Here is a 16,262-nt window from a genome sequence, read left to right as displayed (position 1 = left end):
ATGGTTCATGGTTAAAATTAACTATTAAGCATTTTCTTACCCCCACATATAATACCTTAATTATCCAAAGTATAAAAATGATAATAGATGAAATTCACGGGCTTGATAAGTGTCACGGTGGTGGAAAATTTAAAAAATTTCAATTACGTTCTCATGGACACGTGGAATGACCAGTTTGCCCTTATACTCGAAAAAATGTCAAAATTAAAATTTTTCACTTCTCAAATTCAAATTATGCTCCAAATAGTCAAATTTGGTCAAAAATCTAGTCCAACATTCCAATTTTTGCCTTTGGATGGTAAAATGACCATTTTGCCCCTACGTTATAAAAATTCTTGATTGGATTCCAAATTAATCCTCGAACTCTGGATCAGCATTTTAAGACATTCTAAGGTTCAATAACTCTCAAATACATCCTAAAATCTCTATTTGGAGTAGTTCGAGGTTTTAATCGACTTAATTGTACCACTAGGTACGATACCGATTTTTAACGATTTTTTGAGGCATCCAAGTATGTAGATATGCTATCAAGTACATGAATGACATGGCAAGTATATATAATAGAGCTGGGCTTGACAAGGGTGACTCAAGATGAAACGTTATGAGATGCCTTTACCTATCCGCGGTAGACAATAAGTGTCGATGAATGCACGATAGGTTGATCACTTATCTGCAAAAACGGAGATAAGGGGGTGAGTCTCACAGACTCAGTGATTATTGGCTCCGTGAGCAGGGCGTAGATGGCAAACAAGCTTAGAGCAGATAATTTGAAGGCTAAAATCAGAGTATAAAATGATAACCTTATAAAACCAAATAACAAGTAAGGTATTTATGCCTTGTAAAAATAATGCCGTAAAATCATAGTGCAATACTTCCCTTGGCAAACAATGATGAAAAGAAAGCGTAGTAAAATAAATTTTCAGTCATCGAAATCATCTATTTCGTTCAAAAATACAATAGCCGTATAAAAGCACGCATGCTCCCAAAGTGTGTGGCATGTAAAAATAATCGTGTACATCCACATATATCTACTCATGATCAACATATAAAGCACTGAAAGCTTTCAATTAAATAGAGGAGCTGAGGAAAAACAATATCTTTCCACCATGTGAAAGAGTACGAGTTTAAAAACTCTCAAGGCTCTCAAGTAGGTAATCATAGATAATCAATCCGTAGACCCTCTTCCACATAATAACAATCCAAGAGGCCCCCTTCCATCGGATTCCCACAGCCATGGTAGTCTCGACGTTGTTGGCTGACATCGGAGAAATCATTTGGTCTCAACCACGTATATCAACTCGTGGCCTTGCCACGAATAACAACCCGTGGCTTTGCCATGTATAATCACAAACCATGGCCTAGCCACATCTAACAGCTCGTCAGTGACCCAAAGATTTTCTAACTAGAGCTCACTTGTGCACAAAGGGTCACACTATCTTCGATGTGACATTCAGCCTACTCTCGATGCTCTCAGTTTGTCAAAACAGTTTTCCAAACCAAATCAAGGTTTTCGGGAGTTTTTCCTTAAATCTGCTAAAAACAAGGTTCGGTAACCTTTCAAAATTGCTTTTCACATTAAAATGCATGGTGTAAACATTTGCATAAAGTTCAAATTAAAATCGGCTCTCAAGAAATCAAGCTTAAATCATTTATGAAGTGAAATCATCTATGCACATTTCACAAAGATTCAAGGCACGATTTTGATGCAAAACATTGCAAAAGGGCTTATTTCTCGGTTTCTAAAGCACTTTACATATAGGTATATATATATAGTCTACACAAACAACTTCCAAATCAATTTGCATCCATAATTTCCTATGGTTTCTACCAGCTCATACTTTCCACAAAAATAGTGTATAAATTGTTCCAAATCATGTATTCAAATCACTTATCATTTTCTAGCAACTCATGCTTTCCATAAAGGCATTGAACAAATCATTGACAAGCTACTATACATATAACATTATATAGTATGGAATCTTTTGAAATAGACACCCCCTACTCACCTTACAATGGTGGGATATTACTTCGCCACTTATCTGGTTACGTTTCAAATTAAATTAGCTTACCGGTCACCCTTTTCCTTCTCTAATTAATCACCACGATAATCCTTTTTCACTTGCACACTTCCTAGCAATAAACCAAGCTTAATATACTTAGTAGTTATCATTCCAATTCAGCTCACATTTGCTGCACTATATACCAAATTCTTAGTTCCTTTCATTTTCAAGAACAATTTACATTTCAAATAATTATTTTTCACTATACTCGACCGGGCACATTATTTCCAATTTTATGCACATACACAATTATATATGGGCAGCATCTTAACCAAGAATCCTTAATTAATATCCACATTGTTCATCTTTATTCTTATAAATACTCTACAAGAATCCTTAACATTTCTAACCAGCTCATGCATTTTTAGATCTTTTCAACAATCATTATTCCTCACAATGTGTCTTTCAAGATTTCAATCAACACATCAATAGCCATTTTCTCAAAATCTTTCAACTAAGCTTAAAGTATTATTCATTTTTACCTTTGAGGTTGCTTGAGTCGCACATGCACTTCAATATTCTTCCAAGTTCCAATCACCAAGTTGCCAACATTATGCACAATTATTTTCTTAATAATTTTACCAACTGTAGGCCTTAAAACACAATATCATGCTTACCTTTTCTCTTTCACTTTGAATCCATCATGCATCCAAGAGTTTGATGGCTTTCATGTCACTAAATCCTCTCCAATCAAGCTTTTCTTTGCTGCCACAATACATTTCTTATGGTTACCAACCTATTTTCAAAGAATATTCAAGCTAAAACAATATCCTTACCTTGTTTCTCTTGTATCTTGAAACCAAGCTTTACACCTCCATCAACACTCCAGGGTTTCTCTCTTGAATTTTGAAGACTCTTTGGGTGGTAAAATATCAAAACTCTACAAGATAAAGGAAGGAAATGTCATGGTTTCTTTAGATCTTGTCCGAAAATCGAGCCCTCCTTTGATTTCTCCTTTCCACTCTTTTTTTTTCTCTCTTTTAGGTGAAATTAGCAAGAACTAAGTTCTTTCTCTTCTTCTCTCTCAAAGGCACAGTTTTGCCTAAGTTCCCAAGCCATTTTTCTTTTCTTTTTCCGTTGATTATTTATTTGGCCACCTTCTTGGACCAATCACAATACATGCACACATTCACCTTTTATTTTCATTTGGCCATTTTGCCAACCAATAGGTTTTCATGCACCAATTTCCTTTCTCTCACATTGGTTAGAAATCCTCCTTTACTATCCATATCCATTCTTTAATTTATTTCCACTTAATCCCACCTTATTTGTACCCAATGATCATTCATGCAACTTTCCCACCTTAATTTCCATTTGGCCTCCTCTTTGGCCAATGACATTACATGCAACTATATTTTCTCTTTTTTTAGTCTAATTGTCAACAAATGTCCATCATGCATAAATTTTCCATGCATTTTTAACTTAAAAATCCACATACACATGTTATTTTATTCATTTTGTCTTATGCCTTTTTGTTTGTCACATAGTGGGTGTCCCACATGTTCCCCACTATAAGTACATCCTTGCATGCATATCTTTGCATGTAATAGTATTTGTTACATGCATATTCCATCCTCCCACATAATCTAATTTTCTTTGGTTAGATAATTTCCATTTAACTTTAAATGTTGAAATTGCACATAAGTCATCAAATTTCTCTTTATTTACCATTTGACCCTTCAAACTTTTCATACTTTACAATTAGATCCTTCAAACATTTCTTTAATTCCAATTTCTTTCTATTTTTCTTCCTTTACACTAGTACATATAAAATATCAAATTCATACTTCACCAAAGTGTTACCATAATATTTAAATATATACTTACCTTCTCTTGCTTTATTTAATGAAAGCACGTGAGCCCAATTTATGTCGTTTTTTTTCAAAATTCTTTCTTACTTCTTCTCCCCCACTTAGATTAGACATATAGTCCTCCTTCATGACTAATTTCAAAAATAAATAAAATATTAATATTTTAATATTATTTTATTCCAAAATTCTCCATTTGTCTCCTTGGGTCCAAAGTGTCTCACTTTGTCCTGGTTCACTTCCAAATCGCCTTTTAACTCGCTAATTCATCCTTGACAAAATATTATTATTTTATCATTATTTCGTCATGTATAAAATATTTTATTTCAAAATATTCTTTTCACCCGTCACCACTCTTTGGCACTTAAATTAGTATCAATTGGCCTTTCGTCTTGTCGATAAGGTCATATTGACTTCTATACGAGGGTACGGGGTGTTATAGGCATCTTGTAATTCTTTCCTCCATGTCACTCCGGTGCTAGAGGTCTTTATGTTGATGATGTGTTTTGTTTAGTTATGTCTACTGAAATTTACACGAAATGTAATCTAAGTACTAAGTTTATAATTTTGATGGGAGGTATGGACAAAAATGTTTTTATGTTTCTTGTTATTATAAAATGTATTTGTTCAAGTAAAAGTGTTTATTATTTAAAATTTAATGATGGGATAATTGATGATCAATAAGAAAAATTTAATTAAGGCTAGCTTGGGACTTGGCGAGCTTACTTGTGAGACTCAAGCGCTAGTAGCGATCATGGGTTTCATCGTTATAGGTAAGGAAACTGTACATTTACAAAATCACAATGCTACTCAAAAAAGGATTGGTAGCGAGTAGGACTCCATAGTTTCTTAATCTTGCATCAAAAACCAACAAAAAGAACATCTCAAAAGGGGTGTCCCTTTCTTATATTTATGATGTTGACTTTAAAACATAAAATTTTCAACTTTTGATGAACTTGATTTAAGGGCGCTTAGAGATGGGCAGGTGGAAAAAACATGTTTCTTACTTGTTTTCAAACAAAGTCTATTGATAATTACCAGGGACGGATTTAGGATTTTGCATGACGGGTGGCTAAATGCTAATCATACAAGATTATGGATTGAGTCAATGATTTGATTCAGATAAAAAATTAATATTTATGAAATAAAATTGAATTATAACATAAAATTTCATTAACAATTTAAATATCAGTTTTTAGATTCACAAATAGAAATAGACATAAAGTAGAAAAAAATTAACATTAGACTTTCACATTAGGCATCATAAGTTATTAAGCAATGCGTATTTTACATAGGGCCATAGCAAATTATATACAAAAATGCAAAACATTCTAGTAAAGTTATGCCAAGAGCTTAGACTCATATCAACCCAATTATCCAAAAAAATACATACTAAAGCCAAATTCTCCAAATTGTGATCAATAATGAACAATGCATATATAGTTGAAGAAACTCTCTCTAGCAATGATAATAGAACTTAGCTTCGAGATTATGGTGTGGGATTTTTGATCAATCAACTTCACCTATAAGAGAATAAAAGTATACCCCATTAAATTAACAATACATAATAATAATTGAACTACATTATGCTTTATTAATTCAAATATTACTAATATAAATCAAATGCAAAAACTAAAATTGAATTGGCATTTGGGAGTTAAAGAAACATTGATAGATTAATAGTAAATGCTAGGGATTTCAAATTTGTTTGAGTTAAAGAGTTTAGTATAGTTATTTAGTTTGTAGAGAAAACAATTATTTGATTCATTCACGAAAAAAGAGAATAAGAGAAAGAGTTTTTCTAATTTGATGAATGATGAGCCTCCAAATATTTATAGAGGAAAAAAAAAAGGTTTGTTTGATTGTAGCATGAAGTGCATAGGGAAAAAAGGAGGGCGAAAAAGGAAAAAAAGTCCTGGAATTTGAGCTTAAGAAAGATAAAACCTTGGCGAGCAAAAATAGGAAGGGAAAAAACCACTGGAATTTGGACTTAGGAAGGATCGAATCTTGGCTAGTGCAAAAAAAGAAGGGAAACAAGAGGAAAATATTCAGAAATTTGGGTTCAAGAAGGATCGAATCTAGGCCAGCGAAAAAGAGAAGGGAAAAAAGGGGAAACAATTAATGGTTTTGTTGAACAATTTACCACTATTTCAGAAGAAGCTGTGCAATTAAATTAAGAGTGACAAAAATATATATCTCAAATTATATATATATAGTACTAAATTTAAAAATTGAGGGCTCCACCACTCGTAATTATCTTATCTCCAAATTCAATTGATAGCAAGGACAAAGAGACCAACGTAAGTGATGTGAAATGTACCACCCAACACTTTTTCTCACTCATGTGTGAACCTAATATTATCAACTACAACAAGCAAGCCCACTAACTTAACGAGAATAAACTCTAAATTACATTAGAAATCCAATCTACAAGCAATGCTAGATAGAGTCTAACTTAAATAAAGGGACATCAATCGACAACTTATAAATACAACTAATAAGCATTTGGATCACACAAAACTCTGTCTAAAAGCTAGAACACAAAGCTGTAAGCCGTATTACACCATTTCAATACCACCCATCTCCTAAGGAAAATGTCTTCCCAAGTTCATTCAACTCCTGCTTCAAGTCATGATACAATGTCCAACAACGAAAATCGGCATTTGGCCAATTTCCGTCCTAACATTTGGGGGGAACTTTTCCTCTCTTGTCCTTCCGAAGTGGTATGTATGAAAACCTTTATCAGGTGGTGAATTCACCCTTGTGTGTGTTTTGGTTTTGAGATCAGATTAATGTTAACTGACTTTTAATTTGTCATATCATCTTTATTTTGTTGGCAAACGTTTTAGGTTTCTTTGTGATTTCTACTGCTTCCCAACGTTAGTGGGAATTAATAGATCACATGATAAGGATAATACTTCTAACTAAAATGATATTTTGCATTTATAGCTGACTGATTGTTATTGTTAAAGGGTTTGGAACAATGATGTTAATCTTATCAACAATAGTTTTAACAATTTTGTGACTACAATATGACAATATGATTAGAATATGAATGCTACGACTCAACTACGATTTGAAGAATTGAAGCAAGAAGTGAGGAGCATGTTGGCCACACCCATGGATAAGCCTTCCCAAAAATTGTACTTAATTGATGCAGTCCAGCGCTTAGGTGTGGCTTACCATTTTGAGAAAGAGATTGAAGATTCCTTAGAAATTATATATCCCAATTGCAATGTTGAGAGAGATGATGATCTCTGCAGTACAGCAGTTCGATTTCGATTGCTTAGAGAGCACGGGTTTAATGTTCATTGCGGTATGCCTTAATTCGTTACAAGCCAAATCAATCTTCAATACATCAATTTCTCTGAAACAAAAACCTCTATTATATGTATTAGGGGCTTCTGGGTTTCTTCCTTCACTAATTCTTCTTCAAATGCCTCTGGTGATTGAGCAGAATCGTTCAACAAGTTCAAAGATGAGAAAGGAAATTTCAAGGCATCCTTAATTAGTGATGTGAGAGGCTTGCTAGAATTGTATGAAGCTGCACACCTGCGAGTGCATGGAGAACAGATACTCGAAGAAGCTCTTGCTTTCACCTCCTCTCACCTAAAGTCGGCAGAAACTATGGTAGAGTATCCTCTCTCGACACAAATTAATAATGCGCTGAAGAGGCCCCTGCGCAAGAGCTTGCCAAGACTGGTTGCCAGGAACTACATTTCCATATACGAAAGATATGTTACTCAAGAAGATACTTTATTGGAATTTGCAAAGTTAGACTTCAAGTTGTTACAGCATTTGCACAAGAAGGAGATAAAAGAGGTGTACAGGTAATTGCTCGTGCCATATTTTTAGCAATAAAGCTAGCAAATCCTACACAAGCCTGAAGACCTGTCCCAAAAAATAAATAATGAATTAGAGATAATATGAATTTGAAAAATTTAAACTTGGAAAACATGTTTAAATGTTTACATTTCACATTAAAATGACTTGAAATTGGCTCGAACCTGAGAAGACTCAAATCTAAAATAACTTAAATCCAAAGACACCCAAACTCAAAAAGTCCTGAACCCAAAATCTATTTGACCCGAACCCATCATTTGCCACCTCTATTTACCAATTACTGATTTTGTTCTATAATTGTGCTAACTAACTTATTTCAGGTGGTGGAAAGGCTTAGATGTTGCAAAGAATTTTCCTTTTATACGAGATAGATTGGTCGAATGTTACTTGTGGATGTTGGGAGTGTACTTTGAACCCCACTATTCCCTTGCTAGAACGTTCCTGACCAAAGTAAGCGCGCTGACATCGATTTTGGATGATATATATGATGCATATGGCACGCGTGAAGAACTTAAAATCTTTACAAATGCAATTCAGAGGTTAATTATTTCCAGGCAATCACCTTTACTTCAAAATTTGGAAGTAAAATTTGACTAATTATAGACGTAACCATTTGATATGAATGACTTGCAGGTGGGATATCAGCTGCATAAATCAACTTCCACACTACATGAAAGTGTGCTATAGTGAACTTTTAAGTGTTTATAAAGAAATGGAAGAATTGATGGCCGAGCAAGGGAAATCATACCGTGTCCAACTTGCCAAAGAAGCGGTATGTTGTTACTAAACCCTCTATCATCTATATTTTTCTGCAATCAATGACTAAATTAGTAGTGTTTGCTGATTTTTGTTAGTTTTTTGCTCCCTATAGATGAAACAACAAGTTCAAGCATTCTATGCTGAGGCCAAATGGCTCCATGAAAATTACACGCCAAAGCTGGAAGAGTATATGTCTATTGCATCAGTAACCTGTGCTTATCATATGCTTACAATTACATCTTTTGTTGGCATGGAAGATACCATAACAAAAGAGACCTTTATTTGGGCATACAATTACCCGAAGATTCTTAGAGCTTCAACAATAATTTCTAGGCTGATGAACGATATTGCCAGTCACAAGGTATTATTATTTGCTTCTCTATAAACGAGTTAAAACTAATTAGCTGTAAGTTTGTTGCAAATCTTTTTTTTCATTGTCAAAATCTTTGATAAAGAGCTCTAATTGCTATGGGAAAATTGTTTACAAAAACCAATCGAAAACATTATTAATTGTTTAATGATTTGATGTTAAAAGAGGTATTCACGTGCTGGGTTAGGCCAAACCAAACGAAGTTGATGTCTTGGAATATTCAAGTCTGATTTGTCATTAAAGTTTAAAATATTAAAAATAGATATATATTAGTATATTAATATTCTAAATTAAAACTTATTTGAAATATAATATTTATCAATATAATAATATCATCAAGTCTGACCAAATTCGAGTCCAAAAAATCATATCTAGAGTCAGCCTGAATCGAGTTACATTCGTAGGCTTGACAGGTAGCTCAGCTCATGGACTGCCATATTCGTGAAGAGGAAAACTTTCTCAGTATTGTGGCAAAAAATATATTTATGAATTGTGAGCTTATATGATGTTTGTACAAAATTATCGTTGTTGTAATGTCTATTTGTAAATCCTGTGAATATAGTTTGAGCAAGAGAGAGGGCATGTTGCCTCAGCCGTCGAGTGCTACATGAAACAATACGGGGTATCAGAGCAAGAGGCATACAATGAGTTTGACAAGCAAATTAAGAATGCTTGGAAGGATATAAACCAAGAGTTCTTGAAGCCAACAGTAGTTCCAAAGCCAGCTCTTAATCGAATTCTCAACCTCACACGGGTAATTGATCTCCTTTACAAGGACGAAGATGCGTATACAAATGCTGGGGAAGCAGCAAAAACTAGCATCACATCCTTGTTGATTGATCAGGTCCCAATTTGAATGAAGAACAAAATCAGAGTTGCATGAAATAAATCTAGTGACTGTCACTTTAATTTAAAGAATAAAGATTGCCAATGTTCTTTTTACTTCTTAGGCTTTAGCCAAGTTCAAGTGAAAATTCCGTAGTCTTGTAATTAGTTTTCGTTTGTGTGTGTTGTATTGTTATTTGATTTTTGGTTCATTTGTAATTTCCATGCTTTGATAATTCTTAATCTATCTTTCCACAACTCAGTGTTTGGTTTCATTATGGAAAATGTTACTGTTGCGGTTGAATCGTTGAAAAGCATGAAAAGAAAGGTAGAAAAGACAAAAGCTTGTAAATGGATGCACCTTTCAACTCTAATTGTTTATCATTTTGAAGGCGATGGTTAATAAGTCAGAAAAGATCGTCTCAATATGAAATGGAATATATAGTTTCCCTCGTGTAATTAAGTAGGCGCATGGATAATTCAAACTTTTAAATTGAATTTCAAGATGGAAGATATCAATTGCATTGCAAAGATGAGATTACGAGAAATAATGTCCGTAAGGTCGAAATAATGTTGTTTTTGGTCCAATGAACTACAACAATATAACAACGAAGAGTCCAATGAACAAAAAAAGAAAAAAAAGACCATTTCAATGCTGATTCTTTTTTGGATAAATTTTTGTATTTATTCACATAAGTAGGGATGTCCTGAAATAGCAAAACAATGTACATAGCTCGGACGCAAAAATATCATGAAAAAGTAGATAAGATGATATACCCATATGGGTTGGTCTAGTCGGTAAAGAAGGGAGTCTACTTTTTTTGTTAATCAAGATTAAATTTTTGTTTCAAGAGTAAAATCGTGAATGTATGGAGAGTGCATCCTTAAAGTCGTCCAAGAGACATTTAAACTATAGATGCCCAATTCTGGTTAACTATTATTTTTTGAAAGTATTGTTTACAGGAAAATTACATCAGGGGTGTTCCAAACTGGAAACGCTTAGGGTGTTCCAAGCATGGAAGCGCCCAGAGGTGTTCCAAGCTAGAAGATCCTAGGGGTGTTACAAACTGGAAGTGCCTAGGGTGTTCCAATCATGGAAGTGCCCAAGGGTGTTCCAAGCTAGAAGTGCCTAGGGTGTTCCAAGATGGAAGCCCCTAGGCTATTCTAAGTGCAGAAACACCTAAGGGTCTTCCAGGCACAAAAGCGCTTAAGGGTCTTTCAAGCACAGAAGTGCCCAAGGGTGTTCCAAGCATAGAAGCGCTCAAGGGTGTTCCAAGCGTGGAAGTGCCCAGAGGCATTCCTAGCGCAAAAGCGCCTAAGAGCATTCCAAGCATAGAAGCGCCTAGGGTATTCCAAGCACATAAACACCCAGGGGTGCTCCAAGCGTGGAAACGCTCAGGGGCGTTCCAAACGCAGAAGCGCCCAAGGGTGTTCCAAGCATAGAAGCACCCAAGGAGTGTTACAAGCACAGCAACACCCAAGAACAAGCATGGAACAATTATTTCTACAGGGAAGTGAAAGTAACTCAAAACAAGTAGCAATGTTCATGAGTTACCTTCACATTTGGGATGTTTTAGAGAGCTTAGCTTAGTAGCTCAAATATGGAGATAGTTAAGAGGACTTCCTCTTAACCTTTCCTTGAAGTACATGTGCTTGAGCTCTTAATCTTTCTTTGTTTCTTAAGAACACACATGGTGCACTATAAAGTGCCACTACTTTATTACCCAAAACTTACGCCCATTATCCAATTACATGGTCATTCTTTTAATATCTCTTAAACCATTCTTTAACTGCTCTTCCATGACAAGCATGTTCTCCCATGGTTGAACGTGCTCTTCTAACTACTCATAAGAAAGTGCTCCTATTCAATATAAACATGAGAACCTTAGAGGTTGGAAAATTAAGCAAAAATCATTAGAAACCCAACAAATATTATACTAAAAAGCTCTTTTGAGATTCCTCCAACATTCTTCCTATTAGGCCTTTCCCATTCGTTATTATTCACCATTTCTTCCATTTTTTCTCATCCCTCACCACTTGCCACCTAAAGCACTTACGCTTCAAGGACTGCTCCAATCTTCCTCTCTGCTGCCTCTAGTGCATCCTGATTCATTCATTGCAGCATGTCCTCTTTCCTTAACCAAAAGAACCCCTCTACTGTAGATGCCCAATTTTTTTTAACTATTATTTTTAAAGTATTGTTTATAGAAAAATTGCATTAGGGATGTTCCAAGCGTAGAAAAGACTAGAGGCTCTCCGAACAAGGAAGCACCTGGGGTGTTCCAAGCATGGAAGCACCCAGAGGTGTCCCAAGTTGGAAGCGTCTTGGGTGTTTCCAACTGAAAGCACTAGGGGTGCTCTAAGAACAAAAGCGTCTAAGGGTGTTCTAAGCACAGAAGCGCCCAGGGGTGTTCTAAGCATGGAAGCTCACAGTTGTGTCCTAAGTTGGAAGAGCCTAGGGTGTTCTAAACGCAAAAGCGTTCAGAGGTGTTTTAAGAGCAAAATCACCCAAAGATGTTCTAAGCATGAAGCACCCAAGGGTGTTCTAAGCATAGAAATGCCTAAGGAGGTTCCAAGCGTGGAAACGCCCAGGGGTGTTCCATGCACAGAAGCGCCCAAGGGTGTTCTAAACATGGAAGCGCCCAGGGGCATTCCAAGTGCAGAAGTGCCCAAAAGTGTTCCAAGCACAGAAACACCTAGGAACAAGCATGGAACAACTATTTGTACGAAAAAGTGAAAGTAACTCAAAACAAGTGGCAGGGTTCATGAGTTACCTTCACATTTGGGATGTTCTAGAGAGTTTGGCATGGTGGCTCAAATATGGAGATAGTTAAAAGGGCTTTCTCTTAACCTTTCTTTGGAGTACATGTGTTTTACCCCTTGATCTTTCTTTGTTTTTTAAGAACACATGTGGTGCACTATCAAGTGCCACTACTCCATTACCTAAAACTTATGCCCACTACCCGACTACACGATCATTCTTTTAATATCTCTTATATCGTTCTTTAACTACTCTTCCATGACAAGTACATTCTCCCATGACTGGTTCAGTATAAATATGAGAGCCTTGGAGTTTGAAAAATAAAAAACGAGAAATCATTAGACACCCAACAAAGATTATCCGTAAAGCTCTCTCTAGCCTCCTCCAAACATTCTTTCTATTCAACCTTTCCCATTCGTCATAATCTGCTACTTTTTCCACCTTTACTCATTCTTCACCACCTGCCGCTCAAAGCACTTACGCTTCAAAGACTGCTTCAATGTTCCTCTCTGACGCCTCTAGCGCATTCTGATTCACTCATTGCAACATGTTCTCTCTCCTTAATCTAAAAGAACCCTCTACATTTTGGTTACTCCATTGTGGAGGAGTGATTGCAGTAAGTGAAAATTAGTCAAAAATTTCTATTTGATGATATGGAGAGTTCTCCCGACAATCGAGAAATACCTATCCCTACTTATGTCTAAGAGCTCATGAAAATGCTTCAAGCTTTCCAAGAAAGGATGCAAGTCTTAGAAGAAAACAACAAGAGGATAATGGAGAGGTATCACGTATGACAATACTACTATAGCACCGGTCAATTTTCAATACATTAAGAGGTATCACATATGACAATACTATCCACTATTTGTCTTTTTTTTTTATGAATGGTTTTTTAGAATCAGTTTTCATAATTGCCTTGTATTTCTTTTACTTTGAATGCATTATTAGCCACAGCTTTATTGATTTCATTTTGGCTGACTTGTGATATGTTAAAGTAAATTCATTTTCAACTGCAAGCTTTATCATTCTCATTTGGCTATAATATTATTGTTTCACTTGGTCAAAAGTTTTATGCTTGAAACTTTCACCATATGATTCATATTTTAGCCACAAGCTTTAACGCTCATAATCTAGCTTTATGTTATTGGTTGCAAGCTTTATCACTCACTTCTTAGCCATAGTTTGCTATTCACAGAAAGGTCATAGTTTTAAACGCTCATGTAATATGTCATTCTCCTTCCTATTAGGTTGAGGATTATTCTCCCTAATATGAAGTTGAGAATCACTTTTGGCTGTACACAGCAATACTTGTGAAACACTTATATGTTCATAAAGAATTAAATACAGAACCAAGTAGCTCAATAAAATCACGAAGAAAGAAAAGTAAATGTTCACTTTGGAGAACAATTTTACAAGATTAGAAAAAGAAGAAAAAAGAAAAGCTAGTTAAGTATGAAATTCAAAGGGCAGGAGGATTTATCATTCTCAAAATTTGCAAGGCTGTCTAATCTTCCTTACGTCAAGCTCTTTTATCTCAACCTCTATGCTAGGTTTGTTAACCTTTGTCATAATGTATCTTTTGGCCTTAGCCATGCAAGCGTCAAGGCATTTAATGTGAGAACCAGAGAGGAGAACATATTCCATAAGACCCACCATCTTCTGTAATTTTTCAAGAGAAATGTCTGCCCATGGGGAGGAAGCAATCTTTGAAGTAGTACCCAAGCTATCCATGATGCCTTTATTCAAGAACTTGTGTTTAAAATGGCAATATTCACCTTTTACTTCATAGACATGCTCCAATATCTGCAAGTGTTGTGGCATGACTGGAATGCCATGAAAGTTTTCCAAATAAGTGTCAGAAGCATCATTTCTACATTCTACCACTGAAGAAAAAAAAAGAATTGAATATAGTGAGCAATAAGAAAGAGGCATAACAATATTTAAATAAATTATATTTGAGTTGTTCTATGTAAAACCTGACCCTATAAACACATGTCATGACATACATGCACTGAGTAGCATGTTATTACGCTAGGAAAGTCCTAAGAATAGATGAAACCCGGTATTGTACCTAACGGTACACTTGAGTTTATTTAACCTCGAACTAGTTCAAATGGGAATCGTATGATGAAATTTAATATTTTACAGTCCAAGAATGACTAAAAATGATTGTTCGGAGTTCGAGGGTTCATTTGGGGTAAAATTAGAAATTATGATGTTCAGGGGTAAAATCGTAATTTTACCACCCGCGGATAAAATTTGAGATTTTGAGAGAATTTAGATCAAATTTGACAAATTGGGGAATGGTATGAGTATAAGGGATGAAAAATATGTCTATGGGTAATTTTTCAGTTTTTCGGGTAAAAATGTAATTTTTTACTTTTACGGGGGCAAAAGTGTAAATTTCAAAAATTACTCCACCAAGACTTTGGATAAGTCTGAGAATTTTATCTAAGCTATGGATATGTGAGACAAGTGTATGGTGAAAATTTGGAAACAAATGGATGAAATTTTAGAAACGGGCCAATGGGAAAGTGACACATGGCACTTTTTAATGATTTCATATTATTTTAATAAAAAGTGAGCCCATTTAAACCCCATATTAAGTGCTGGCCAGCCATAAGGAAAGAGCAAGAGAGAAAATAGAGAGGAAAGGAAGAAAAGAGAAAAACAAAGGAAAACTAGAAAATTCAAAGGGGAAATCGCGTTTTTCGTCCGTTTACGCGTCTAACAGTAAGATTTTTCGATTTTACCTTGATTTCTACCTTTCCTATGCCTTTATTTCCATTAAGCATGCTTGAGGAGAGAGATCAAAAAGTGAAACCAAGAACTGGCCGAAATTCTAGGGGAGAGATTTTGGAATTTTTAGGTTTTGATTTTTAGTTAAATTGGTAGTTTTAGTTAGTTAAATGTGTATAGAAATTAAATTGGGCAAGAAAGCATGAAATTTTCACAATACCCACCCTTGGATGAATATGCATTGATGTACAATGATGATGACCTGATTTTTATTCTAAGAGAAATGAAGAGAAAATGATGAAAAATGGTTAAATGTGATAGAAAAACAAAGTGGAAAATTAACCGAGTAAATGTTCCATTTTTTACCGAATTTTTCAAGGAGGAAAGTGAGCTGATTTTTGTGATTTTAGAAGGTTATTGGCTGATATTTAATGGTTAGAAATGTTGTGGAGAAAATGGGACAATTTAGAGCTAAAATGGAGCTCGTTAGCAATTTAACGGGTAAAGTGCCAAAAATAAGTTAATACTGCGTTTAAGCCGTTTTAGGCTATTGCATTTCATACCATGCATTAGTATAGGATTTAAGTCAATTATATAGAGATTTAACATCAATGTGGTGAATTGGGTAAATTTTGCAATGTGTTTAGGAGGAGAGCCTTCCGGTAAAGGTAAGGAAGTCGTACCCGATGAACAGTGATCGGGGCACCTAAAAAAATCAGTTAATTTGTACAAACAGTGAGTAAACCTATTATTATTGTACATTATCTAGAGTTTATTTTTAAATGCTCTTTATGTATTTTATGAAATGAAAATGAGATTAAAACGAGATTTTTGATGTTTTAGAAATAAATGTGACAAATAAAAATATATTGTGTTGATTATGAAATTGAGTAATTGGAGGCTGCCAATTATTTTGAAATATATATTTTCCTATGAATGGCTTATGAAATATGAGTATATGTGGCTATATTTGATAAATTGCATTGGGAATTTATGTAAGCTGTTTTTACTATGCAGGCTGGGTAAATAAATAAAAGCCACGTTATACTGTCGAAATTTTATTAAAATTGGTGGGTTTAGTCACTGCAGTGACGGGT

General features: G+C 34.9%; 1 protein-coding gene across 2 annotated transcripts; it reads left to right on the top strand.

Moving 5' to 3' along the window:
* Nucleotides 1–6,366: 6,366 nt before the first annotated feature.
* On the top strand, nt 6,367–9,940 carry LOC18598566 ((+)-delta-cadinene synthase isozyme A-like). Of its 2 annotated transcripts, none has more exons than XM_018120654.2 (7): nt 6,367–6,591; nt 6,917–7,184; nt 7,326–7,698; nt 8,032–8,265; nt 8,345–8,483; nt 8,583–8,831; nt 9,403–9,940. In XM_018120654.2, the coding sequence occupies exons 1-7, from the start codon at nt 6,463–6,465 to the stop codon at nt 9,694–9,696; spliced, it is 1,686 nt and encodes a 561-aa protein (XP_017976143.2). In that variant the 5' UTR covers nt 6,367–6,462; the 3' UTR covers nt 9,697–9,940. The 2 variants fall into 2 exon arrangements, with proteins under 2 accessions (XP_017976143.2, XP_017976144.2); XM_018120655.2 differs by having other exon boundaries at nt 6,369–6,591; nt 8,032–8,250.
* Nucleotides 9,941–16,262: the final 6,322 nt, after the last annotated feature.

The sequence above is a fragment of the Theobroma cacao genome, chromosome 5, assembly GCF_053813885.1.
Source record: "Theobroma cacao isolate CCN51 chromosome 5, ASM5381388v1, whole genome shotgun sequence".
NCBI classification, from domain to species: Eukaryota; Viridiplantae; Streptophyta; class Magnoliopsida; order Malvales; family Malvaceae; genus Theobroma; species Theobroma cacao.
This window is presented reverse-complemented; position numbering and strand designations above follow the sequence as displayed.

Coding starts and splice junctions, on each gene's coding strand:
- LOC18598566 (XM_018120654.2), top strand. CDS start 6,463: ATGTCTTCCCAAGTTCATTCAACTCCTGCTTCAAGTCATGATACAATG. Junction 7,699..8,031: donor GAGATAAAAGAGGTGTACAG/GTAATTGCTCGT, acceptor AACTTATTTCAG/GTGGTGGAAAGGCTTAGATG. Junction 8,484..8,582: donor TCCAACTTGCCAAAGAAGCG/GTATGTTGTTAC, acceptor TGCTCCCTATAG/ATGAAACAACAAGTTCAAGC.